Raw genomic sequence first — 25,642 nt, forward strand, 5'->3', positions numbered from 1 at the left:
AGATCTGAGAGATAACAGGGACCTCTGATCTAGAATTCTCAGATGCATTTTTTTTTTGCTACCTAGTTCTTAACTATCTTACCCATAGAGCAAAAAGTTGATTATTTCATTAAGCGGGGACCAGATTCAGAAAGGCTGTTTTGAAAACTAAAGGGGAGGACTGGAGCAGATGAGTAATAGTTTTATCCTTTTAATAAAAATATTAGTAGGTGTTGAAAGAAATGTCCTTCTGGGTTTGGCTCCAAGTGGGGAAAAAGACACTGGAGACATGGAGGCTGCTTGGAAAGATGGTTTTAATGGTGGACAGGACCACATAGCTTGAGTCCTGAACAGAAAAGGTGATCACATGCTTCAATTTTGGTGAAGAAGAGAAGGAAGACTGAGATGCTGAGTCCCTGGTTTTATGCCCTCTCTGGCCTTTGATCTTGAGCTTGTCGTCTAATTGGTTGTCTGACTCACATGGGGCCATGCAGGGGCAACTCTCTAGGCCAGCGATGGCGAACCTTTTTTGGCTCGCGTGCCTTAAGTGGGGGGAGCGCAGGGGGTCATGTGTGGGCATGCCGCACCCATAATGCAATGCGCGACCTCCCCAGTGCGCATACGCGCACTACAGGTGTGACCCCATTTTTACATGCTTTTTTCGCCCTCCGCAGGCTCCAGAGGCTTTATAGGAGCATGGGGAGGGCGAAAACAGCCTCCCCCGCCCCTCCAGACGCCCTCCGGAGGCGTCAGGGAGGCCTCCGGATGGTCCCTGAAGCCTTCGGAGCGCTCAAAACGACTCTCCAAGCAAAAGTTTGGTTGAATTCTCAGAGTTCTCAGATGTGCATGGTGTGCCCCTGTAATTGCATTAATTAACATATTAAATAACTAGCAGTCACTTCCGGTTTGCTCTGAGGGTCATTTTGACCACTCCGAAGGCGTCAGGGAAGCTCATGAAGCCTCTGGGGGGGGGAGGCTCTTTTCGCCCTCCCCAGGCTCCTATAAAGCCTCTGGAGCCTAGGGAGGGCGAAAAATGGCTTCCAAAAAAGGGTGAACCTGTGCCCTGACAAATGGTTCCGCATGCCACCTGTGGCATGCGTGCCATAGGTTCGCCATCACTACTCTAGGCTGAGTCCAGGTTTGGTTGAATTCTCAGAGTTCTCAGATGTGCATGGTGTGCCCCTGTAATTGCATTAATTAACATATTAAATAACTAGCAGTAATATTTGTTCTTTAGGTGAGTGAGATAACACACATATCTAAGTTCCAATCAGTTATCAATAGGAGCTTCACCAACACCTGAAATGACAGGTTTCTACAGGGCATCCTGCTACATATGCAACTTTCTTAATTAACGCCTACATCTGCCTGATTCAAACTAAGGATATCAAAATGTTTTCACTAAATCAGTATTTTCCTTCCACCCAATTTCTCTGCATCAGTTACTGATGAAATGATAAATTGGGGGGGGGGGGCATTAGAAAGTTAACACCTTTGCTTTGGAAAAAAAAAAGTATAAGACCCAAATAAGTCTTCAGAAAACTCTCCTCCACGCAAGTTACAGCTTTTTCAGTTCAACGTTTTCACAATTTTCTTAGGGCTTCGTTGAACTAGGGGATAAAAGGAAAACTACATTACCCACAACCCCTTGCCCTCACGGAAACTTTGAGAATGCAGCTCGGGTTTCCACAACTTTGTGGTTTCCCTCGCTTGCGAAGATAGCGATTATTTCCGACGCAACCCAGAAGTGGAGCTTCAGAGCTACCCGGAGGCGGGATGGCAGGTCGGACCGCGCTGCTCTTTCTCCTGGGAGCGGCGGGAATGGGTCCAGTGCCCTCCCAAGGCTCGCGGGGGGACCGAGAGCCCGTCTACCGTGATTGCGTGGCTCACTGCGAGAGGCGTAACTGCTCTGAGGCCGGGCTGCGGCACTTCCGCTCCCGCCAGCCACTCTACATGAGCCTCACAGGTACGGAACGGCCCCAGCGGAGATTAGCTACGCTGAAGAAGGGCCACGCCCACACTGGGGATCAAGCGCGGGGTGTTTCGGAATGTCTGTTTTGCATAGCCCCGCCCATCAGGAAGGGCCCCGCCCAGGGCTTGGCAGGCAGGTTGTTCCTTTGATGATGTCGCCAAGGCTGTTTGGATGCTTTCTCGTCGTCACTTCTTCCTTGGGTCGCCATAGTAATGTTGGAGAAGAGTGTATCTGACTGTTCTCACATTGACAAGAACCATCCCCTAGAAGTAGCCAGTATTCATGGGATGCGCTGAGCCAGGAATCAGGCTATCATATTTAACCTAGTGTTTATTGTAGGAATCCACCCTACCTGGTTATTTTATAACTCAGTGGATCTCCTGCACCGTGCCGTTTAGTTAATTCGGCTGTGATTCAGTTAATTAGGGACAAGTTAATTGTTCAAATGAAACCAATATGTATTCTGGTGTAACATCTATCCACTTAGGTCTGCAAACTGTGATAATGTATGCATGGAAGAGCTCTTGCACATCTCTCTTATTCTCTTGCCTGGAAGAATAAATAGTGAAACTACAAAAAAAACGAAGTGGATACATTTTTAGGTGTTTGAATAGTTTAGAACTTTCAAGTTGATTAAAGGCAAATAAGAAAACTGTTAAATTCACAATGATTGGTAAAAATATGATTGACGAATTTGTATGGGATGCCAACAATGGCAACACCTGACTAGATTTTCAGGGCTGCGAAGATAAACTTGAATTGGGCCTGGGTAGACTGCAATGAATTGTGGACAACCCTTAAAAACATTGCTGTGGCAGTCCATTTGTTATAATGGAATATGGAGCAATTAAATGCTTCAAAATTAGAAATAGTATGTGTCATCCCTATATTCTGTTACCTTATTTGTTTAATATATGCAGAATATATTGTGAGTAACGTTTGAATAGAATCTGAATTAAAATTACTTGAATAATTAGTCACCTCAGGTACTTTGATATCAATGCCATTTTGATGACTGGAAATAAGCTTTAAGGAATCTTTTCTTTAAGGAGACCGAAGAAAGTGCAAAAATTGATCTGCCACTTGGTATTAAAGAGACTAAACGTTTGTCAGTACCATCACAATACAAATAAGCAGAGAAAAAGTTGGGTTCCGGATTCCGTTTGGAATGGCCCCAGCATCACCCCATGTGGATGTGCATGGTGCGCACACGCACGTGCATGGCATGCACATGTGTCATACTTGCCTGCGACACTTTCGCAAGCCTCCGCAGCGCTCCAGCTGCTCGGCGGAGTGTTGCACAAGTGGCATACCACCATGCGTGTGCGCGGAAGCACCAAAAGCTTAAAGCACTGGTAAGGAGCTCGGGCGGGCGGGTAGGCCCTTCGGAGCATGATACCGGAATGGTACCTGGTGCTCCGGGCAGGATCCAGTATGCCTGTACCCGGGTGTACCGCTTGCAACCCACCACTGCACCCTGGCTACAAAAATATGTGTTTTCAATGCCTTGGCTGTCCCAATTGAAACATGTTGTGCATTTTGGATTATTAGACGTCAAACAATGAAAAAATGATGTTTTTGAATTGTGGTACTTGAGAATACTATTGTTAATACCCTGTACCATAGATGAAGTAAAATCAAACTATTTCCTGGAGATTCCAATAAGGAACATTAGATGTTCAATTTTGAACATCTAATGAAAAATAAGAATTATTAAAGACTTTGATACTTGGCAAAATCAATTGAAAAAGAGGCTGCTATCATTTAGCTGCCTCATCTGTCAGTGATAGAAAGCACAAGCAGGAGCTTACAAGAAATCAAAATAGTTATTACTGACAACAATTTTAGCAAAATGTGTCAGAAGCAACTGAACAACTGCCAAACAAGAAATACAAGTAATTTACAGTTTATGGCCACAATTGGCACCAGAATTTTCATTGCAAAGCAAGGCAGTTGTTAAATGAGTTCACTTGACTCATTTTACAACCTTTTTTGCCGTGGTTGTTAAAGAAATCACTGCAGTTGTTAAGTGAATCACATGGTCATTAAGTAAATCTATTTTCTCCATTGATTTGCTTGTTGGAAGCTGGCTAGGAAGGTTCAAAATGGTGATCAGATGTCTCCAAGATACTATGTAAATACTTGCTGGTTGACAAATGCTGAAATTTTAATCGCATAACTGTGAGAATGCTGCAATAGTCATAAGTGCCAGGACCAGCCATAAGTTACTTTTCTCAGTGCTATTATAACTTTGGTCTCTAAACGGATGGTTGAAGGCTACTCGTATTAGAATGGGAGACTTCCATTGAATTCCAAAGCTGTACGCCAGAGGTGTCAAACTCAATTTCATTGAGGGCCGCATCAGGGTTGTGTTTGACCTTGGGGGTCTGGGTGGCTGGGGTCTGGGTAGGTGTGGCCAGCTTGACATCACTTGTGTCAGGGGCTCCTGTGGTGGCCTGAGCGCTCTGCCAGTGAAAACAGGCTCCCGAGCTCCGTTTTTCACTGCAATGGTGTCCTCCAACCCTCTGCCAGTGAAAACGGAGCTCCGGTTTTGCTGGCAGAGGCACTGTGGGCTGGTCCTTCACTGTTTCCAGGGCAGCCCCGCAGGCCATATCTAAGCATCCCACAGACTGGATCCGTCCCACGGGTCTTGAGTTTGTGTACAACAGTCTGACTGTTTGAATACAACAGTCCCTGCTGTAAACTAAACGGGGATGTCAGGAAAAAAATCCCCAAAGAATACGATGGCAAACTACTTCTATATTAGTGAACAGAATTTCCCCTATTTTTTAAATTTCTCTCTTCCTGGGAGTCAAGCTTACCCTGAAGATTTTGTTTTTCAGTTTATAGCTGAATGTGCTACATGAGCATAGTGAGTATAGCTAGTTTACCATACAATGGTTTGAGCTAAACCAGCCAACTGGGGAATATAATAAGCCATTGGTCAATTTTCCCTGACACCATTGTTAAGTATACTTTGGGTTAGTATTGTAATCCTGCTTTAATGTTTTTAAAGCTTATCTGGGTAGACAAACCTCCCAGTTGGCTTTTCCTGATTGAATTTATTTCTCCCAGGTTTCTTTATGGTTTACATTTATGTAGTAAAATATCTCATTGTAGAATCCTATCTATGCAGTTTAGCTCTTTGTCAACCTTTAAGTTCATTTGAGGTTATAGTGTCACATGAAACGAGTCACAGTTCTTTAGTCAGTTCTTTGTGAGTAGTATAAAAGATTTACATGCAATTGGATCCTGTATATATGTATTCAGCAATTTCAGTTTAAAAACACACACATTGTTCCAAGTAAATGTATTGTAATATTTAGAGTGCTGAACTATAGCTGAGAAGATCAAGTTACAAATCCTTATTTATTATCAAACTCGCAGAATAATTTTCAGCTTTAATCTACTTCTCAAGGTTGCTATGAAATAGTAATAATAAACTCGATTACAACCATTGATCAGTTCAAAATTAAAAACAAATTCTGAGACAACAAAGGTCATTATAAAACTTAATAATTATAAAACTGAGATGGTTGAAGTATTGCTGTTTTATTTAAAGCAAAACAGTACCTAACTACGTTTTGAGAAATCAATCCACATTCATCAGAGAATAAACAACAGTAAATAAAATGGATCTGTGTGATTTGGAAATCTAACTAGACAGAGTTATTAGCTACCGGTAGGAATCTTTTTAAGAAGGGAAATACTATATAGCAGTGATGGTGAACCTATGACATGCGTGCCACAGGTGGCATGTGGAGCCATATTTGCTGACATGCCAGCCATCAGCTCTGGCACGCATGCACGTGCCGGCCAGCTGATTTTTGCCCTTCCAGAGGGTCGGGGAAGGTTGTTTTCGCCCTCTCCGGGCTTCAGGAAAACCTCTGGGGGCTGGGGAGGGCGAAAAACAGCCACAACAGGACACTCGGGAGCAAACCTCCGGTTGGAACTTCCGGTTCACCTTTTGGGCCTGTTTTTCGCTCTCCCCAGCCTCCGCAGGCTTTCCTGAAGTCTGGGGAGGGTAAGAAACTGCCTCCTCTGGCCCCCCGGAAGCCAGAAACCGATCTTTTCCAAAGTTCTGGTTGGCTTGTTGGGGCAGTTTTTCGCCCTCCCCAGCCTCCGGAGCCTTTCCTGAAGCCTGAAGAGTATGAAAATGGCCTCTCCTCCCCCGACCGAGGCGCTCCGGACGTCCTCCCCAGCGTTTTTTTCCTGGGGAGGACGGAAAACAGCCCCAACGGGCCAACCGAAAGTTCAAAAACAATCTGGGTCATGCGTGCATTTGCGGGGGGGGGGGAGCTGCACGCACATGCGCAGTTCACCATCACTGCTATATAGGAAAATACAAGTTTATGTTTCAGCAGCTCTTTTGTCACAGTGGCAGAGTTTTGTTCAGATGGGATATCATATAATTTGTCCTTAAACGTTGTCCCTGACAGTTGCCTGAAGAGATGCCCAGATAGGTAAATATTCCTCAGCTGTATTTGCTCCTTTTGGAAAAAGGGAATCCTATTCAGGACAAGGAGAATTATCACTTCTCAAATTGTGATCCTCACAAGGAACTTCTTCATCTGGTCTAGATTCACTTTCAATGTGTTGTTCCTCATCTAGTTTATTACTGACTTCAGATAAACATTTGGAATCCCCCATTAGTACAAAATGCAAGTACTTTTCACAAGCCTTTGTTTCCCCCCTTTTATTTACTCTCAACTGCCTCCCAAGCAAGGGAAATTTGTAATTTTTAGTCCTAGATGTCAGCACTCAAAATGATAGGGAGTTATGAGCCACAAATACCGGTAGTTCTTTAAGTTGGTTGGCTAAGAACAAGATTATTTTTCAGTTTGAAAAATACCAGTCAATGTGTTTGACCCACATTGTGTTTGACTCTAGAAGGGCCTATAATAGAGCCGGATTTGAGTTGTTGGATTCCATTGTCCATATGGGCACTTCCACTACCTGCCATAACATGAGAGGACATGTACATGTGGTGTCCCAGCCACTGAAGATATTTTCATGTTCGGTTTGATGGTCAACTCTATGCCCCTCTTATGCTTAGGTACTTAACATCCGTACTTGAAGGAAGAGCCTATTGGGATCCGAATTGTAGATTGTCCCATTTCCTCCTGGTTTCTAATCTATACATCATGACCCAAACTTCTAAGCTTATTGCCAAGGCAGTTGACCGAAAGACCCTGTAAAGGCAATGTATTTACCTCAATGTTGAATTTTTTTTTTTTGTATTTAACACACAGGTATTTTATAAATGTACTTTTCATATTTTACCTTGGACTTATACCCTGTATTTATTTTTGTTTTATTTTTTATTAGTTATAACACTAATCAATCAATAAAATATTGCCTTTTTTCCAAATATTAAATATCTCGATAGACTCAATTTTTTTTGAATAAGCATTTATTTCTAAGAAATCCATACTGGATATCAGATAGATAAATAGATCATGATTCTAAAATGGTGTTTGGATTTAAGTTTCCATTGTTGTCAAACATTTTGGGCTTACCCGTTTGACAATAAGTGTGGTGGAAGCTTAAAAATAAAAGCAAAAAGCATGAGACATGTTAGTTTCAGCCACAGAAACCTGGCAAGAATAATATAAAATCAAAACGAGGCAAGTCCCCACATCTTAAAAATGATTGTTTTTAATGAAATAAAATACGCTATGCAAATCTGAGTGTCTTCATATCATTTCTTTAGAATTATTGCAATAATACACTGTTATCAAGTGTTATCTAAATGTATCATTTACTTTAATTTTACTAGGTTTACCCTCTTTTATATTCTAGGATGGACCTGCAGAGATGATTGCAGATATGAATGTATGTGGCTGACTGTGGGACTTTACCTCCAGGAGGGATCCGAAGTGCCTCAGTTTCATGGAAAGGTAAGCCTTGTTTATGAATCCAGATTGGCTAACCTGTACAGGTTGATTCAATTCTTTGTCCATTTAACTCTGTTAACCTACTTGGGCTGACATTTTTTCAGTAGATCATTTACTAGTTATGTTATGTGGGATCCAAGCCTTCACGCTGAGGTTTTGAGCAAGCAAAATCTGTATATGCCAGACAGCAGGGAAATGTTTCCTTTTTGGTAGGAAAAAGTAGAACAAGCAAAAAGGTGAGCCTGTGCAAATTTTTCTGTAGTCTGTATCAGCCCTTTACGCACTTCCAGCCTCTAAGCACCAGAAAAAAAGGACAAACTGTTAAGCTAATTGCAACTATTTCTTGGCAATCACAATGTGCATAGAATACCTGGCAGCCTAGACAGAGCTTCAGAAATCTTCAAACCATTGGGGTCAAGAATGAGATTTTTTTTCCCCTTCCCAAATAACTGCCTGAAACTGCATTTCAAGGGAAACTTCTACTACTGCAGTTTGTCCAGTTAGTTTGCTCTGGAGTGTAATAGATGAGCAAGAGACAAACACAGCTCACTCAGCACCCATAACTAAAGCCAAAGTATTTATTTATTTCAGAAATTAGCTGTGCAATTTCAAATGAAGAACTTGGTCAAAAGAAAAAGGCAAAAAGATTTTGGTTATTTCTGGGGCATTTGGGGAAAAAAAATCTGAACTGCAGTTTCTCTTTTCCACCTACTTTAGGATTTGGTTTAAGCAATCATAGGAAAATATGCGGATAATCTCATTTCCATTTGATAACACTCTTTATCATCTTTTCCTCCTTCCCCTCCTTGCTTTGCCCGTAGTGGCCCTTTTCTCGTTTCCTGTTTTTTCAGGAGCCTGCTTCTGCCTTTGCTTCATTCCTTAATGGTCTTGCCAATTTGGTGATGCTGAACAGATATAAAGCCACTGTTCCCCGTTCTTCTCCTATGTATCATACCTGCATTGCCTTTTCTTGGGTAAGTCATTTTTAACAAGAATCTCAGCTTCCTTATCTTCTTTATCAGGTGAAGGAAAATTATTGCACAAAGCAAGCTGGGATCACATCCTAAACCAGCGATGGCGAACCTTTTTTGGCTCGCGTGCCACAAGTGGGGGGAGCGCAGGGGGGTCGTGTGGGGGTGTGCCGCACCCATAATGCAATGCACAACCCCCCCAGTGCGCATGCGTGCACGGCGCGCGACCCCCCCCATTTTTACATGCTTTTTTTGCCCTCCCCAGGCTCCAGAGGCTTTATAGGAGCCTGGGGAGGGTGAAAAGAGCCTCCCCCGCCCCCCCCGGAGGCCCTCCGGAGGCTTCAGGGACCGTCCAGAGGCTTCCCTAAAACCTTCGGAACGCTCAAAAGGATCCTCCGAGCAAACCGGAAGTGACTTCCAGGTTGCTCGGAGGGTCGTTTTAAGCGCTCCGAAGGCGTCAGGGAAGCCTCCGGATGGTCCCTGAAGCCTTCGGGACGCTTAAAACCACCCTCCGAGCAAACCAAAAGTGGCTTCTGGTTTGCTCGGAGGGTGGTTTTAAGCGCTCCAAAGACGTCAGGGAAGCCTCCGGACGGTCCCTGAAGCCTCCAGAGGCCCTCTGGGAGGGCGGGGGAGGCTCTTTTCGCCCTCCCCAGGCTCCTATAAAGTCTCTGGAGCCTGGGGAGGGCGAAAAATGGCTTTTAAAAAGGTGAACTCAGTTGGCCAGCGCGCAGCGCCTCGCGTGCCCTGACAAATGGCTCCGTGTGCCACCTGTGGCACGCATGCCATAGGTTCGCCGTCACTGTCCTAAACCATCTTGTGACTTGTTTGAGTTAAAATATTGCTGAGTCCTGCCATCATGATCTGTAAATATGGTTTAGTGCAGACATTTATAACATTCTGAGCTAATGGTTGCACGTGTCCCTTGTTGAGTCTGGAAGGGATACTCCAAAAAGTAAGGTATGAAAACAGGAAATATGATTTGACTCAATTCCAATGTAATTAAAATTAAATATGCTATTTTCCAACACACTTATTTTCTTTTTATCACAAAGAGTGACTATTAGAAATTTAGAGAACTTTTAGGGCTATGCTACATAGAGACTGTGTGTAGAGGTCAAGTTGTTGGAAAGGATGACCATAATATACTTAAACATAACAATATAGCATAACTGAAAAGACCTGAGTTCAAATCCATCCTGATGTATGGAGCAATATTTTGCTGTTCACAAAATCCCAGTCCAAGCTTTCTCACAACTTGTTGGGTTTTGGGGTGGGTGGGTGTGGGAATAAAACAAAGAAGATCCCCATGGAAGATCTTTTACTTCCTGGAGAAAAGGTAGATCTAAAAGGTCGAATATTGATCTAACAGATTGTGATGGGGAGGTGGGGGTGCTTAAGATTTTGCACTTATGCTTCAGAGTGTTGTGTGAATACAGGCAATTTGCAAAAGGAGGCTTCTTAACAGTTTATAGACAAGCTAAAAGAAAGGAAATTATTTTAAGAAATGTCATTTGAAAGTAGTAAGAAAGAGAACGAATCACATTTGTGCAGAGCTGGAAAAACAATAGCATGCCCTCTGATGGAATGGAGATTTTTAAAAAGTGTTAGGATGTGCGGAGATGGATAGGCTAACAATGGAAATAAAAGAAAGAGGAGAAACAGAATACTATTTGATTTGGAACACATGGTATAATTGGTTGGAGAATAGAAGTAAAGATCAAAAAGGTTGAAGTAAATTAAGAGGTGACAGAAATGTAAAAAACATAGTGATGTAATTATAATAATAGCATAGTGTATAAAATAGATACGCACATAAAAGAAAAGGAAAAATAATGTAAATAACTTGTATGTACATATTGGATATACAGATACCAGAGTGTTGTGCTGCTATACCAATCAGAAAGTGAAGGGATAAAGTAAGGATATGAGGTCTTTTTTTAGGCTTATCACGTAAATAACTCTCAGACTTTCCTAAACACTGTCCCAACCTCTTGAGAGGTTTGAGGCATCACAGCCCCAGCGACCTAAGAGCTCTCAGGAGAAGAGGAATCAATCTTTGGCCTTTAGTTGACTTCCCTTGTGCCTCATTTGAAATTAGTTGTATCTATTTTCATTCAGCATATTTGACAGACAGTTTTATTATCATTTCATTGTGTGTGAGAACCTGAGATTCAGAGAGCATAGTTTGTCTAAGCTGGGGAATTCTGGGAGTTGAAGTCCACAAGTCTTAAAGTTGCCAAGTTTGGACACCCCTGGTCTAAGCCAACAAGCTACATAGAAAAAAGAAATTTGGACAAGAAGACATTCAGTTTTTTAAACTCCTTTCCGAACATTAGTCTCTAGGCATGAAAGAAAAAGGGGGTTGAGGTTTCCTTTCCAGTTGTCTTCATTTTTGAATCAATAATCTACTCAGGTTTGTAGATGTAATCCAGGGCTGTCCAACCTTGGCAACTTTTAAGATTTATGGACGTCAGTGCTGGTTGGCGAATTCTGGGAGTTGAAGTTCACAAGCCATAACGTTGCCAAGGTTGGACACCCCTTACATAATCAAATACCATTTGATAGCCACATAGGCACTTAAAAGAGTGGACTATTTCCTTCATTTCCTCTGTACCACAGCTGCAGCTTTGTTGATTGAATCTATGCTCAGACCAATTCTTTCTTGCACTTTTCCTTCAGGTGTCTTTAAATGCCTGGTTCTGGTCCATGGTTTTTCATACCCGAGAAACAAATCTGACTGAGGTGAGCTTTTGTATTGTGATATCATAGAGGTGTTTTTCAGATGGCATGCTCATTGGACAAGATCTGGCCCGCATCTCTAATTCAATTTCTCCTCTCATAGAAAATGGACTATTTCTGTGCATCAGCTGTCATCCTTTACTCTGTGTACTTGTGTTGTGTCAGGTAAGTTGCTACATAAGACCAAAGTTCACCTAATCTTTCAGTGGTGGTGTCTTCATTTTCATTACGGTTATTTGATTAAAATGTCTCTGTCATTTTAAGATGTCCTATTACATGGAAAGTGGTGTAGAATTTGATTAATTAATGTAAAAATTAGTTCAACTGATGCAGGTCATATATTTTCTTATGTCCAATTCTGAATTTCTGAATTTCCCTTCTATTTCTCTAGAGTATCCTTCTCAAGTTCATGTCCTTTTGGTATGTTGGGAGCGCAGCTCCCCATATTCTTAATCATATACATCTATGTTGACTAGAGTTCTTGGAAGAGGAAGCTCCAAAATATTTGAAGGGGGTCAGTTTGGGTAAAAGAAAAGAATTTAGAGAAAGAAAGGCATAATTTATCTGCTCAAGAAAGCCTCTTAACAATACATTACCATAGCATGGAATCTGTAGGAAATGGTGACACATGATAAGAAATGAAAGCCCATATATTTACAGTATATGCAATCAATAAGCAAGCTCTGACCACATGTTATTTATTGCAATCTGTTTCCTATTCCAGTCCAGACTCTGAGCGGCTTGTATTCTTCAGTCTAAGAACATTCATCAATCAATTCAGTACTTGAGGAATAATTATCAAAATACAGAAATCCCTAACTGGGCAGTTACCTTCTTAATAAATCTGCACTAAGGCTCGCTGGAATAGTCAGTGACTTTCCTAAAAAAACATATGGTTACAGTCATGACAATTTCTAATCCCCACAATTACTTCCTATATCAGTTTTCTAAAAGTCTTCCCTAAATAGTTACTCTCAAATCGCCAACTTCGAAGGGTTAGTTTTTGGGGGGGGGGGGATGTACCCTTTTCCTGAAGGAAAAAGTGGGGATGGTAGCATCTTGGGGATGGAAAGTTGTCGAAGGCTAGAATACAATTTCTTATTTGAATTAATGTGTGATTTTCTTCTGTAGCTGTAAGTCAGGGGTGTCCAAACTTGGGAACTTTAAGACTTGTGGACTTCAACTCCCAGAATTCCCCAGCCAGCTGGCTGGGGAATTCTGGGAGTTGAAGTCCACAAGTCTTAAAGTTCCCAAGTTTGGACACCCCTGCTGTAAGTAATCTGTATTGAGAAAAAGTATTTCTTTTTCTGTTTAATCTAAACTAGGGGTAGAAAATTGTCTGCATGAAATGAGGCAGTTCTTTGAAATATCTTCAACTTCATGTTTCTTTTTTATTTGCAGAACTCTAGGGCTGAAACGTCCGGCTTTTGCCACTGCCTTTGGGGGTTTCCTGCTCCTTTTCCTGGCCTGCCATGTTTCCTATCTGACCCTTGTGCGCTTTGATTATGGCTACAATATGGCTGCCAATGTGGCAATTGGTGAGACCAGAGGAACCAATATTTTTATTTATTATTATTATTATTATTATTATTATTATTATTATTATTATTATTATTATTATTATTATTATTATTTATTAGACTTGTTAGCCGCTCCCTCTCCACGAAGGTACTTGGGGTGGCGTACAATAAATAAATCACATGTTACACGATTAAACATTACATTACATTACACCAGTGCTTCTCAATTATTTTCTGTCATGCCCCCCCTAGGAAGAAGAAAACATTTTGCGCCCCCCCCCTGCGCGTCTGTAAATAGTATAATTTGTCTATAAAATTGTTATAAGTACACCTCTGCATAACATAGCACACCGGTCTTTCCTCGTCTCCCACCGTAGTCACATGCTTTCTTTCCTCTTTCCCTCTTACTTGTCTATCCTTCCTTCCACCCTCCCTTCCTCCTTCCCTTCCTTCCTGCCTCCCTTCCAGTTCCCTCCTTCCTCTTTCCCCCTGCCTGCCTGCCTTCTTTCCTCTTTCCCTATCCTCCTATCCTTCCTTTCTCCCTCCCTCCTTCCCTGCCTCCCTTCCAGTTCCATTCTTCCCTCCTTCCTTCTGCCTCCTTCCTGCCTGCTTGCCGTCTTTCCTCTTTCCCTCTTGCTTGTCTATCCTTCCTTCCACCCTCCCTTCCTCCTTCCCTTCCTTCCTGCCTCCCTTCCAGTTCCCTCCTTCCTCTTTCCCCCTGCCTGCCTGCCTTCTTTCCTCTTTCCTTATCCTCCTATCCTTCCTTTCTCCCTCCCTCCTTCCCTGCCTCCCTTCCAGTTCCATTCTTCCCTCCTTCCTTCTGCCTCCTTCCTGCCTGCTTGCCATCTTTCCTCTTTCCCTCTTGCTTGTCTATCCTTCCTTCCACCCTCCCTTCCTCCTTCCCTTCCTTCCTGCCTCCCTTCCAGTTCCCTCCTTCCTCTTTCCCCCTGCCTGCCTGCCTTCTTTCCTCTTTCCCTATCCTCCTATCCTTCCTTTCTCCCTCCCTCCTTTCCTGCCTCCCTTCCAGTTCCATTCTTCCCTCCTTCCTTCTGCCTCCTTCCTGCCTGCTTGCCTTCTTTCCTCTTTCCCTCTTGCTTGTCTATCCTTACTCCCTCCTCCCTTTCTTCCCTCCCTCCCTGCCAGCAGCTCCTCCAGCATCCCAGCTGGAAGCAGCAGCACAACAGTCGCCGTTACCAGGGGCGAAGGGGTGGCGGTGGCAAGATCGGGCGACCGCCGCCCCTTTGTCCCTTCCCCAACAGCGGCTGTTGCGCTTCCGCTTCCAGACGGAATGCTGGCGGTGGAGCTGCTGGCGGGGAGGCGAGCTACCTGCATAAAGACGCCGCCGAGGGCATGGCAGAATATATCCCGGCTTGAAGTGGCAGCGCTGGGGACTGCTCAGAGACTCATCAGAGCCGCGGGCTGGAGCTGTGCAAAAAGTCTGCTTGGGCTGGGGAGGGGGAAGAGAGGGAAGCCTGGGACAGCCATGCTTCCCTCCCTCCCACCCCCGCCCGAGCAGGCTTCTTGCCCAGCGCCAGCCGGCGGCTCCAATGAAAATCCACAGTCCGAAGTGCTGCCACTTCCAGGCGGGATATATTTTGCCTCGCCCACGCCGCCGCCGTTGCACCCAGATGGAAAGGGAGCCTTCGCGCCCCCCTTTACGGAGCCTCGCGCCCCCCCAGGGGGGCGCGCCCCACTATTTGAGAACCGCTGCATTACACGGAGGAGGTATAAAGTCACAACAATTGTTACAATACAAAAACAACAATAATAATAGAGTTAAAAATTAAAATACCCCAATTTAAAATTTTAAAGTGTAAAAAGTTTAAAATTGCCAGGAGGATTAGAGATAGAACTATAGTTGAGCCAGGCCAGCTAGTTGGAAAAGGTGGGTCTTGAGTTTTGTACGGAAGGAGCGGAGGTCGGTAGTAATCCTAATGTCGTGGGGGAGGTCATTCCAGAGGGCTGGGCCCATCACAGAGAAGGCCCTACTCCTGGGCGCCGCCCTCTGGCACTGCTTAGTGGACGGCACCCGGAGGAGTCCCTCTCTGTGAGAGCGGATTGGTCGTAGGGATGTATGGGGCAGGATGCGATCCCGCAAATAACTTTATGTATAATAGCTTTAGCTAATTTGTTTCAGTATTTCTTTTCTAAATGTTGAACGTTCTTACTGCCTTGTGAGACTTTTTTCTCTCCTGCTTGCCTTTTCCCAAACTTTCCTTTCCCTTCCCTTCCCCTTCCCCTTTCCCTTTCCCTTTCCTTTCCTTCCTCTCTGTGCCTTTCTGCTATGGACAAATGGGATGTATACTCAGCATTTATTGATGATATTGAAACCCCTGTGTCCGTAGCAACAAAAAGCTCCTCCTTTCCACTGTGATCAATGAGTAGTAAAAGTGCATATTAACATAAAGTGTTGTTCTGTACCTTGCAGGCCTTCTCAATCTCTTCTGGTGGCTGGGTTGGTGTATGCAGAACCAGCAACGCCTGCCCTATGTCTGGAAGTGTGTGGCCGTTGTCCTGCTTCTCCAGGCCTTGGCTCTCCTGGAGCTCCTGGATTTTCCACCCTTGTTTTGGGTCTTTGATGCCCATGCCATCTGGCATATCAGTACTATCCCTGTCAATATCCTTTTCTACAGGTCAGCCTATTTTGCATGCTTTTTCCTTCTTCATACTTTCTTTCTGGGTGGGCTTTCTGCTGGTAGATCTCTGAAAGCCCCATTGCAAAAAATATGAGAATGTCCCAACATTTGGGGATCAGGTGATTTAAGATAATGGTGGCTGACCAGCTTGATAGCAGTCTAAACGTAGTGAATTATCTAGACTTCTTCAGATGGTTTTCAAGTCCAGTATGGAATAGAGACAATATTGGTCTCTCTTGGGTAACCTATTTCTAGGCTGGATGGGGGAGAGCATCTTGGTCTTGTTTTTAATACCCTCAATCTCAACATCCATTGAATTGTCTACAGAGTTTTGCTTTATTTCTTGCTCAGTAGACAATTTCAGTCTGAGATAGTGGAGAGGAAATATCAGCCTGATGGCCCCCAATATTTAGAATGGTGCTGTGGCTGGAGGGGTCTAATGTTAGCTGGTATGTCTGTTGTGGGTTATTGATTTGTTTTGGGAACACATAGAAGCGTATATAGCTTGGCACCTGAATATGTGCAGGATCACCTGCCTTAGTCACCTAATTCTATATGTTTTAGAGGTTTGGGAGGCTGAAGCAGGAAGGGGCTGCCTTTGTGCAACACTACCAGAGTTTGAGAACAGCTTCCCAATGTAGATCAAACTGGTTCCTTTCTTTCTGACTTTCAGAAAAAAAGTTTTTTAAAAAATGAATGATTTCAAGATGCCTTTTAAATTTTTTTCCATTTGATTCCATCTTGTTTTCTTACTGCTTTCTGCCTTTTTCTTCTTTTGTTTTTTAAATTCGGGAGGTAAGTAATGTTTTTGTGGATTGGGATTGGTTTTCATCCGATTGTGGATTCTTGCTTATGCAGGTAGTTCTTAATTTACAACCATTTGTTTAATGATTGTTCAAAGTTATGACGGTGCTGAGAAAAGTTACTTGGTCAAAGTTACTTGGTCAGTTACTTGGCAGTTACTTATGACCAGTTTCCACATTTACGACTATTGCAGCATCCTCACAGTCACATGATCACAATTTGAGAATTGACCAGCTTGAATTTACAATGGTTGCAGCATCCTGGAATCATTTGATGGCCACTTGTGACCTTCCCAAGGGCTTCTGACAAGCAAAGTCAATGGGCAAAGCCAAATTCACTTAATGAAGATGATGATTTGCTAAAACAGTCGTACCATTTGACGTGGCTCACTTAATAACCATATTGCTTAGCAGTGGAGCAGGGGTGGGCTTCAAAAATTTTAGCAAGGGGTTCTCTGCCCAGTTGCTGGCTGGGCGTGGCCATGGTAGGCGTGGCCTAGTCAGTCTCATGCCCCGTGGCTGGGAGGGCGTGTTTTTGCCCTTTCCAGGCTCCGGAGGCCCTCTTCCCGAACTTCCAGTAGACACGTTTTTCACCCTCCCCAAGCCTCTGTGCGCATCCTGCACTTACCTACATCCAAAACAGGCTGCATGGGGACTCCTGGGAGGGGAGGAGTGGGCGGGGCCAGCCAGGATTGGGACTTTGAGGTTTTCAGAACTGCACAGAATCTTAGCTAGAGGTTCCCCAGAACCCCTGAGACCCTTCATCAGCCCACCCCTGCAATGGAGATTCCGATCCCAATCGTATTTGGAAGAAAAGGACTATACATATATCCTCTAGGCTGCTGAGAATAGCTTTGATTTTCAAAGTTTGAACTAGAGAGATTTCCATATTTATTGATTCAGGGAATCATCATCATCAGGAAAGGCCATTTAAACCACTGAGAAATAATATTAGTGATAAATTATCATTATTACATAGCCTAATTTAGGCCCTGCTTATTTTTTTTTCACTTTCTCCTATCATGATTTTGAACAGTGATTGCAGCTTATGGTCTAAAAAAAAATATCTGTGTCCATCTGTGTGCTGAATTTAAAATTAGCCTTAATCCATTACTACTGATTCATCCTAGTAACTTTCTTCTTTTTTCTTTACAGTTTCCTCGTCGATGACAGTCTTTATCTCCTGAAGGCCAACTCTCAGATTCTTAAAATAGACTAAAACCTGTGGCAGAGACTAACTTGGAAAAAGCCATGGGCTGCCATCTATAAAAGACACCCGATTGCTTTGATTTCTATCATCTGAGGAGTTTGATGTTCTAAGCCCACTTTGCTCTGAAGATTGGTGACAATTTCCTCTCTATTGCTTCTGTTTTTACATCTCAACAGCTTCCCTTTCAGAATTCTGTTGCCATTGTGTGATAACCTGATTGCCTTTTTTTGCTTGAATGTATCGAGACACGCCTCTCGTCTCCCTGGGATTATTTTGGGTCCTTTCATTTGCCTTCTCCAGTTCTTCCTGCGCTTCTCTGAAGAGAGCAGGGAAAGCTTTATTTATTTCACTCGGTTTCTCTTTTTTTTTTCATTTTTACAAATGCGGTTCTGTGGGTTTTGGCTGGTCCAATAGACTGCATTGAAAGGACTTTGCAATCCGCTTGGAAAAATAAAGGGCAGCAGCAGGTCTGGTAAACCACAATCCATCTTTATGCTGCTCTTGACTTAAAGTCCAGATTTTCAGACAAGTGATCTTATAATGCTGCTTCACTGAGAAGCTCCCTGTTTTTTCAACAAGCCATCGGGAGTTTAGCGCTATGCTCCCTACTTTCTTGTCAGTCATGAGAAAAGTAGAAAATGGATTCTATACTGCAGTGACTTTTTTAAAAAACAACAACAATAGGTGCTGGGGTCAACTGTCTTCTTTTTCCAAAGCTCTCTCTCTCTCTCTCTGTGTGTGTGTGTGTGTGTGTGTGTATGTGCGTGTATGTTGCATTTGTGCTGATAAATAAATAAAGGGAGACTAGTATAGATCTATTTCAAGCATTTAGTTCTCATCAGCTAGCCATACCCTTACTGGGAATTGAACCTGGGCTGTATTACATATTAGGCAGTTGTATTAGCCACTAAGCCAGAGGCTCTCCTCCTCTATCAGCTAAGCCAGGGAAATAGGTATGTATTGTGTCACAACTCCTGTTATGCCCGAATATGGGAGGGAGCATACTGCTTCCCTTTTCTGTCTTTCGGCTCACTCTAGGAGCCATCCAGGAATTTATTTATTTATCAGCACAAATGTAACAAAGGCAACATAAAAAAATTGATTTTTCTGCCTGGATGGCTCCTAGGGTGATCCAAAAGACAGAAAAGGAAAGCAGTATGGTCCCTCCCATATTTGGGCATACCAGGGGTTGTGAATATATATATTCTTCCTTGGACGTGCTCGTTCACATCACTCATTGTGTACTGCATTATTAAGTTGCTCCAAAAATCTTGAGAATACCACCACCACCAGATTTATTGGACTGTCATCAGAATTCGCTTCCAATTGGAGGAGGAAAATCATGGGGAATTATTTAAAAATATTTTAATTAATCTTTTGGAATTAATTTGTGACATTTTAATGGCACAAACTATTCCTAGCAAGCTGCAAAAGCTGTTTGAGAAATTTCAAAACGAAATGCAAAACAGATCTGGAGGGGAAATAAATAGCATTTATCCTCCTCATCTTGCCACAAAACTTCATCTTGTTCTATGTTCCCTGAATCATTTGTCACTCAAAATCCAGGAGGAAGTTTGCTGTCTTATCTGTCTACTCTTTTGGGGCTTCTATGGCTATACCCCATTGCTTGGATCAGCCAAATCCATCTGTATTTAAAAGGAGGTTATTCCTATAGTTTCTTTGGGTGTTCAGCCATTTTCTTTCCTTTAATTGTAGGAAGGCTCAAATTAAGGGATGTCTGTCTGAATCTGAAGATGACAAAGTGCCTGAATATTTATGCCAAGAAATGTTGATTGTTTGCAGAGACAGATGACCTCAGGATTTTGTTGCTCATTAAATTTTCTCATTGTTGAAGCCTTTCAGGGCATTCAATTCAGCAACACTTACAGCACTTAAAAGAACTCATTACATGTTCATTGTGAAACACTTGAGCAGTTTTCTGCCTGTGGGAAAACTAGAAAAAGTAACCTGAGGCCAAAGTGTCTTTTGCTTGAAGAGTACCAAAAGATTCAGAAATTGCCTATGATTAGTGAAAAATCAAAATAAAATGTGCAATGGAGTGAGACTGTTCATGTGGGTATTTTGGTTCTATTCGGCCACCAGATGGCAGTGCTTGCCAATTCATCTGGGATTTGGAAGTGGTGTTTAAAACATAAGGTTTTGGTTCTGTGTTTTTATTGTAATGTAGTAATTTTAAACAGGGGAGCCTTTAATTAATTTATGTTATCAGGCTACTGCACAAGAAAATTGGCAATAGTGGCTAGACTTGCCTGAACAACAGTTTGCTTATTCTCATCCCTTTTAAGAAATAGTCATGTTTCCCATTTATTGCTGGTTGTATTGTTCTGCCTGACTTGGGGGAGATTCTTTTGATAGTGACTCCCCAATCTTGAGGGATGTGCTTGGCATCTGTTCAATGTGAAAAGGGTTCACATTGGCAATGGAGGAGATTTAAACCCACCCCCCCCCCCCTTAATACTATATGCATTCCCACTTTCAATTCTGGGAGAGAAAAGGAGTGCCTTTTATTATAGCCTTTTAATTCACCTCAGTTTGGCTAAAACTTTTCCACTTATGTTCAGTTATCTGAAGATTGGAGCAGAAAAGTTGCTCACCTATACAGTTCCTTGTCATAGGTAATATTGATTAGGTCTGGAGAAAGTTGAAATCTAGAATATCTGATCTGAAACCTGGTTGCCTTTCTCTGGCAAAAATTCAGATATCTCCATGACCAACAGTGTTATCTTATGCTTGTCTGCTTACAAAAGAAATCCTTGTTTGGTGACTGCCTTATTTAGCAGATGTTCACAATTACTATGTGATGAAGAAATAATTTTACAACCAATCCTTGTATGTATGACCTTCACAGGTTTTAAAGCAAAGGAAAGCTGAAGTAAGTACAGTTGTTTCACTTAGTGATTGCTTGGCTTAATGCCTGAGTGGCTGGGCCCAATTGTGGTTGCTAAATGGGAATAGAAGACAAGAGATCATCAAGATGAAGTTCCAGATGGCTAGATTCAACAACAAAAAATCATTATCTTACAAGATGTTGGCCTTCTCACATGAAATTTCATGCATCAATGCTGCTTTCACAATTTTTTTCTGTGAGAATACCAGATTAAAGTAATTAAAATAGACAAATATTGATCATCTTGGACGATTTGGATGGTGATTATTTTAACTGGGCTGGTTTACATTATTGCATGATGATAACCTGGGAAAAAAATAGCTGATCTTAAATTTAGGCTTCTGGTGTTGGCAATTTCTGGCAGAGTTCCAGGAATGTTAAATAGTTTCTCCGAAAGGTAAGGTTGACTTGAAGATGTTATCTTTAATATTCTACAGCCTTTCTTTGTTATGTTTTGCTGCAGTTGGAGATTTGGTTGTTTTTCTGGAAGCAATCAAACAAGCTTGGGAATGATTTCAGACTTAAATGTTAAAGTCCACTGGCCTTCTTGTTCTTTAGAAATGAAACCTTCCTTTCTTCAATCATAAACAGGTACCACATTTTGCAGTAGAGTGTACAGAGTCCTTCAAAGGCGAAAGCTTAGTTGACTGAACCATCTTCTGGCAGCATTCTGCAAGCCAGCATTGTATATATACGGTAACAATAGGGAGCAAGAGAAGCTGCTCATTGTGTAGGACTTAAACACGTGAAAGCAGAAATAGGAGTCTTGGAAATCTGACATTGTCCTGATTGCCTTTTGTCAGTCAGCATTTCTGTTCAAAAGTGCTGCGTCACAACACTGAGATCAGGATGGCCACCATAATCATAAAATTGAAGCCTTACTCCTTTTTTTTTTACATGCATCATAACACACTTGAAAGGAGGCTGGACTTTGGTTGAATGGTCATAGCAATTAGGTCAAGTTTTTGGGCTGTCTTGCAGACACTGCTGAAGTCAGCTGACTGGAAAAGATTCAGGCAAGGGGAATTATCCGAAGGTCCTGAGAGCCTTATTTGTGAGAGATGCTTATTTTTGCTGCCCAGATACAGCAGACACCACTTTTTAAATGTAAGGCTGTTTTTGCATGAGTAATTTTATATAGTACTTCTACCTTCAGGTTAGATGTGTGAATTGGATTAATAGTAATCCTATTGTTATTTTCCAAAAGTCACTATGTCCCACATCCTGTTTTAGAGGTACTTTCCACAAGCTTTGCCAATCCTTTTGGCTGGCAGCTTGGAACCTGGACAGCTGGAGATGTCCTGTTACTGGCTTTGGGGATCTATATTAGGCTGCACCTTAATTTGGCTAACCAAGGAGAACAAAATGTGACGTGCATTTTTTTTTTTTTTTTTTTGCTTTGCTTTGCTTTGTCTGGGCAATCCGCAGCCTTCTGCATGTTGCTCAATATTAACTCACTGCAGCCTCTATCAGAAATATCAATGTTAACTGACTAGTCTCTGGAAGGCTGCAGGTCGCCCACAGTTTGGATATCTAATAAATGAAAGAAAAAAGGGAGCTAAAAATGCTGGTTCTGAAGGCATTTGGGGTGGGGGTGGGGGGGCTCTTGTGCAAGCATTGAAATTGAAGGTTGGTAGCCAGAAGAACAGTTTCTAATTGGGACCATGCAGAGCAATCCTGACTGACTGCCCACCCAGTGTTTAAATATATGAAATCAGTGGCATTTTTGCTGAAAGTCCAAGAGCTGCTTTCCTGTTTAGGAGAGGCAGCTGCTAGAGCTTTTTAGTTCCTAAGCGGAAAATAGAAAGGAATAGGAAACATGTCTGTTGCAGAGCCACTACCAGGCTAGATGTACTATTGGACAGTTTTCAGTTCCTGTGACTAAAATCTCATAGGAACAATTGTAATTGGAGCTGTGTGCCTTCTGTTCTAAAGCTGTTCCGGATTCTGTGCTGAGAAGGGTGTTTTGTAAACAGGAAAAAAATTCCTTCCTTCAGAAGCGGTGGGTGCGCCATCATTGGAGGTTTTCAAGAAGAGAGTGGACAACCATTTGTCCATTTGCTTGAACAGGAGTTTGGACTAGAAGACTTCCAAGGCCTCTTCCAACCCTATTCTATATTCAGATCTTGACCTAATGGTCAATGGGAGGAAAGCCTTCTTCCTACCGTCTTCCCATGATTGTTAGGGTCCTCGTGTTTGTGAAAATATATCTAGAATATGCTAGCATTACAACTAAGTACGTTGTGTGAACGCAGTTGACTTAATTTGGTAGACCATGTGCTAGTAATTTGTGCAAACAGATCTAAGTTAGCAGCTTCAGATGTGGTATGTATGGGATCAATCAATCATGAAAAATGATGGTGAGGAAAATACACTGGTAAAAGAAGAACCCTAGTTTCCTATCCAGAAGGCTGTGAGTGCATTCCTATAAGTCCTTGCTAGCCTATCAAGCTCATTTGGCCCTCCTGTTTTATATTTCAGCCCAGCAGTTTATAACCATGAGTACATTGTGCAATTAAGCCAATTATAGTTTATTAAGTGAACCCAGAAAAAAAGCAAACCTTGGTTTCTCATGAACTCAATCCTACTCTGAGTAGTACCACTCATGCTCTTCCCCACTGTGCTGAGAAGGAGTTGGGTGAAAAGAAGACCCAGCTCACGCTAATTTTTGATGTCTGATACGTTTTCACCAAGATAGTAAAGTGCTCTAGTGTTTCAAATGCAAGCTAAATTGTAATAATGGGACTTTTTCATAGTGTCGCTGTTGTCCCCCTACCCCTTTCTATTCCAGAAGAGAAATTCAATAACATTTTTTTTTCTGTGACTGGTCCCAATTCTGTTTGGAATTGTGGGGAAATGATAGAAAAGCACCACTCTTTCTTCTGGGACTCCAGATGCCTCATAAATCATATCCTTATAAATGTGATACCAGGATTTAAGTTAAAATCCAGCCTTTCCTTTGCAAACAGCTTAGACGAAGTTCCTAGGCAGGCAACCCCTTGTTTCTGTTAAATAGGGTAAGGTTGGTGGAGTTTCAACTGTGAAATATTTTGTCTATCCTAAGATTTTATGTATGTTAAGAAGGAAAAGCGCAATTTTATTAAAATATTGCATAAAATATAATATATTTTGTTTAAACTACATTCATCTGTCCAGACTTACATCCATCTCCCAGGCACTAGGTAATTTTTTTACTGCTACTTCTGCTGGAAGTCAGCTGAACTGAAAGAAACTATTAAATCCCAGATAACATACTGGATGGTCAACTGCATTCCTCTTAATGGGTTACGTTGCACAGAGTCTTCTGAGGGAGACATCCTGCTGTAATTGAATTTCTGCTGGGTTTTTTTTTTTATGTGTGTGCAATTTCCAATAAAAATGATTCAGTTTAAATGCTAAACTCTTGATGACCTTATTTAGCAGTTTGTAACTGCCATGAAAAATCCTTCCATCATATTACTATCCCTTTAATCTCCACTTGTCTTTGAAGCTTGGCTTGGCTAAAGGGCAGCTGCTGAAGTCAGAGTTTCCCAGCGTGTGAGAATGCTTACAAACAAGCATGTCAGTGATCGATCTTCTGCCTGCAAGCTGCCTTTTTCCTAAATCAGGGAATTTGATTTAGGAAAAAGGTGGCCTGTAGGCAGAAGATAGATCTGTTCCACCAGCTGTGCTTAGAGGTGATCACCCTATGAGTAAAACCATCACATTCCTCCTATCTGCTTTCTGAAATGGCACAACTCAGTCACGGATTTGCAAGTGAAACATTCGGTAAATGTATTAAACTACTTAAAATACTACATTTTAGTTTTAGAAACATTTGGCTGGTAGATATTTTTAATTCGGTGATAATGTCTTTGTGTCAGAAATGCTGTAATAACACACACACACACACACACACCACATTCACACGGAGGGAGCAGCAAGAGGTGTGGAAATACTTGTAATGACTTCAGTGCCACCGAGCCTTGAACATAATCATTTCAATAGCCTGGTTGTTGTTGTTTTTCAAGGAAAATACATGTACAGTATCTAAGTATCCTCTGCTTTTAGTATATTCTCTTCTACACTGAAAATAACTTTTGGGAATTAAGGAACCATGCAATCTGCAGAATTTACATAATGCCTTGGCCATGGCTGATGCTGCTTCCTGTCAGGCTTGGAAGCCATCTTTTGCAGTGGGCCTCAAGCCTGCCACATATTCTACTGTGGGAAACTGGGAGGGGGATTGTATGGTATGTAGTCAAAATAACATTCTTTCTAAGTGAGTCAAGGTCAACTTGCCCCTGCACCTGGAGTGACATGACTGGGAGAAATCTTCCTCTGGACAATGACTGATTGGACAATGTGATGGACATGTGGGTGCTGGGGCAGGGTCTTGAACTTTCAACTGGGTGGGGAAAACCTGTAAGCTTTCGGATTCGGGTTTTCCCAGATGTGCCAACAGCTTCTCTAATAAATTGGAACTTTGAAGAACATCTAGCCTTGGATTCTTATTTGATTGATGATGCTATTTGGAACTTTGACACTTAAAACATAATTGAAATCACAACACCTGCTATTTGTGTTTTATTGTCAATATACCCAAACCCTAACTCCTCAGATAATGCAACTAAAATAGAGTGAAGAGAAAATAAACTGAAAGTATTACGGCTGAGTTCAACTTATATTCCAAGCAACTTAAAAAAAAAAAAAAAGTTTAGCAGATCCCTCTAACAGCCACCAAAGATGGCAGCCATTCAGTTCTCATATTAATTACTTCAAGAAGGTCAGCATGAAGAGGAAAACAAAAGAACTTCAATAAGCATGCAGCACCTCCTAGTAGATGTCCATAAAATTTTGGTTTTTAAATGAAAGTTACCCAGTCTGCTCAGATATATTTTATAACATATGCTGTAGTATTTATTTAGTTTTCTGTTTCATTATTGAGTTGGATTCAGTTTTAGTCATATTTTATACATCTATTGAAATAGATGCGCTTAATTATTTTGTCCAGCAATTTTCCTAGAT

The 25,642-nt window shown here is 42.1% G+C and overlaps 1 protein-coding gene across 3 annotated transcripts; it reads left to right on the forward strand.

Moving 5' to 3' along the window:
- Positions 1-1,662: 1,662 nt before the first annotated feature.
- On the forward strand, positions 1,663-25,091 carry PGAP3 (post-GPI attachment to proteins phospholipase 3). 3 transcript variants are annotated; one of them, XR_014176801.1, is made up of 8 exons: positions 1,663-1,945; positions 7,754-7,851; positions 8,670-8,822; positions 11,499-11,561; positions 11,662-11,723; positions 12,960-13,096; positions 15,548-15,711; positions 17,673-25,091. XR_014176801.1 is itself a non-coding variant. In XM_081971022.1 (8 exons), the coding sequence occupies exons 1-8, from the start codon at positions 1,756-1,758 to the stop codon at positions 17,734-17,736; spliced, it is 972 nt and encodes a 323-aa protein (XP_081827148.1). In that variant the 5' UTR covers positions 1,663-1,755; the 3' UTR covers positions 17,737-25,091. The 3 variants fall into 3 exon arrangements, 2 of the variants coding, with proteins under 2 accessions (XP_081827148.1, XP_081827149.1); XM_081971022.1 differs by having other exon boundaries at positions 15,507-15,711; XM_081971023.1 differs by having other exon boundaries at positions 8,700-8,822; positions 15,507-15,711.
- Positions 25,092-25,642: the final 551 nt, after the last annotated feature.

The sequence above is a fragment of the Natrix helvetica genome (genome assembly GCF_964273705.1).
Source record: "Natrix helvetica genome assembly, chromosome: Z".
Taxonomy (NCBI): domain Eukaryota; kingdom Metazoa; phylum Chordata; class Lepidosauria; order Squamata; family Natricidae; genus Natrix; species Natrix helvetica.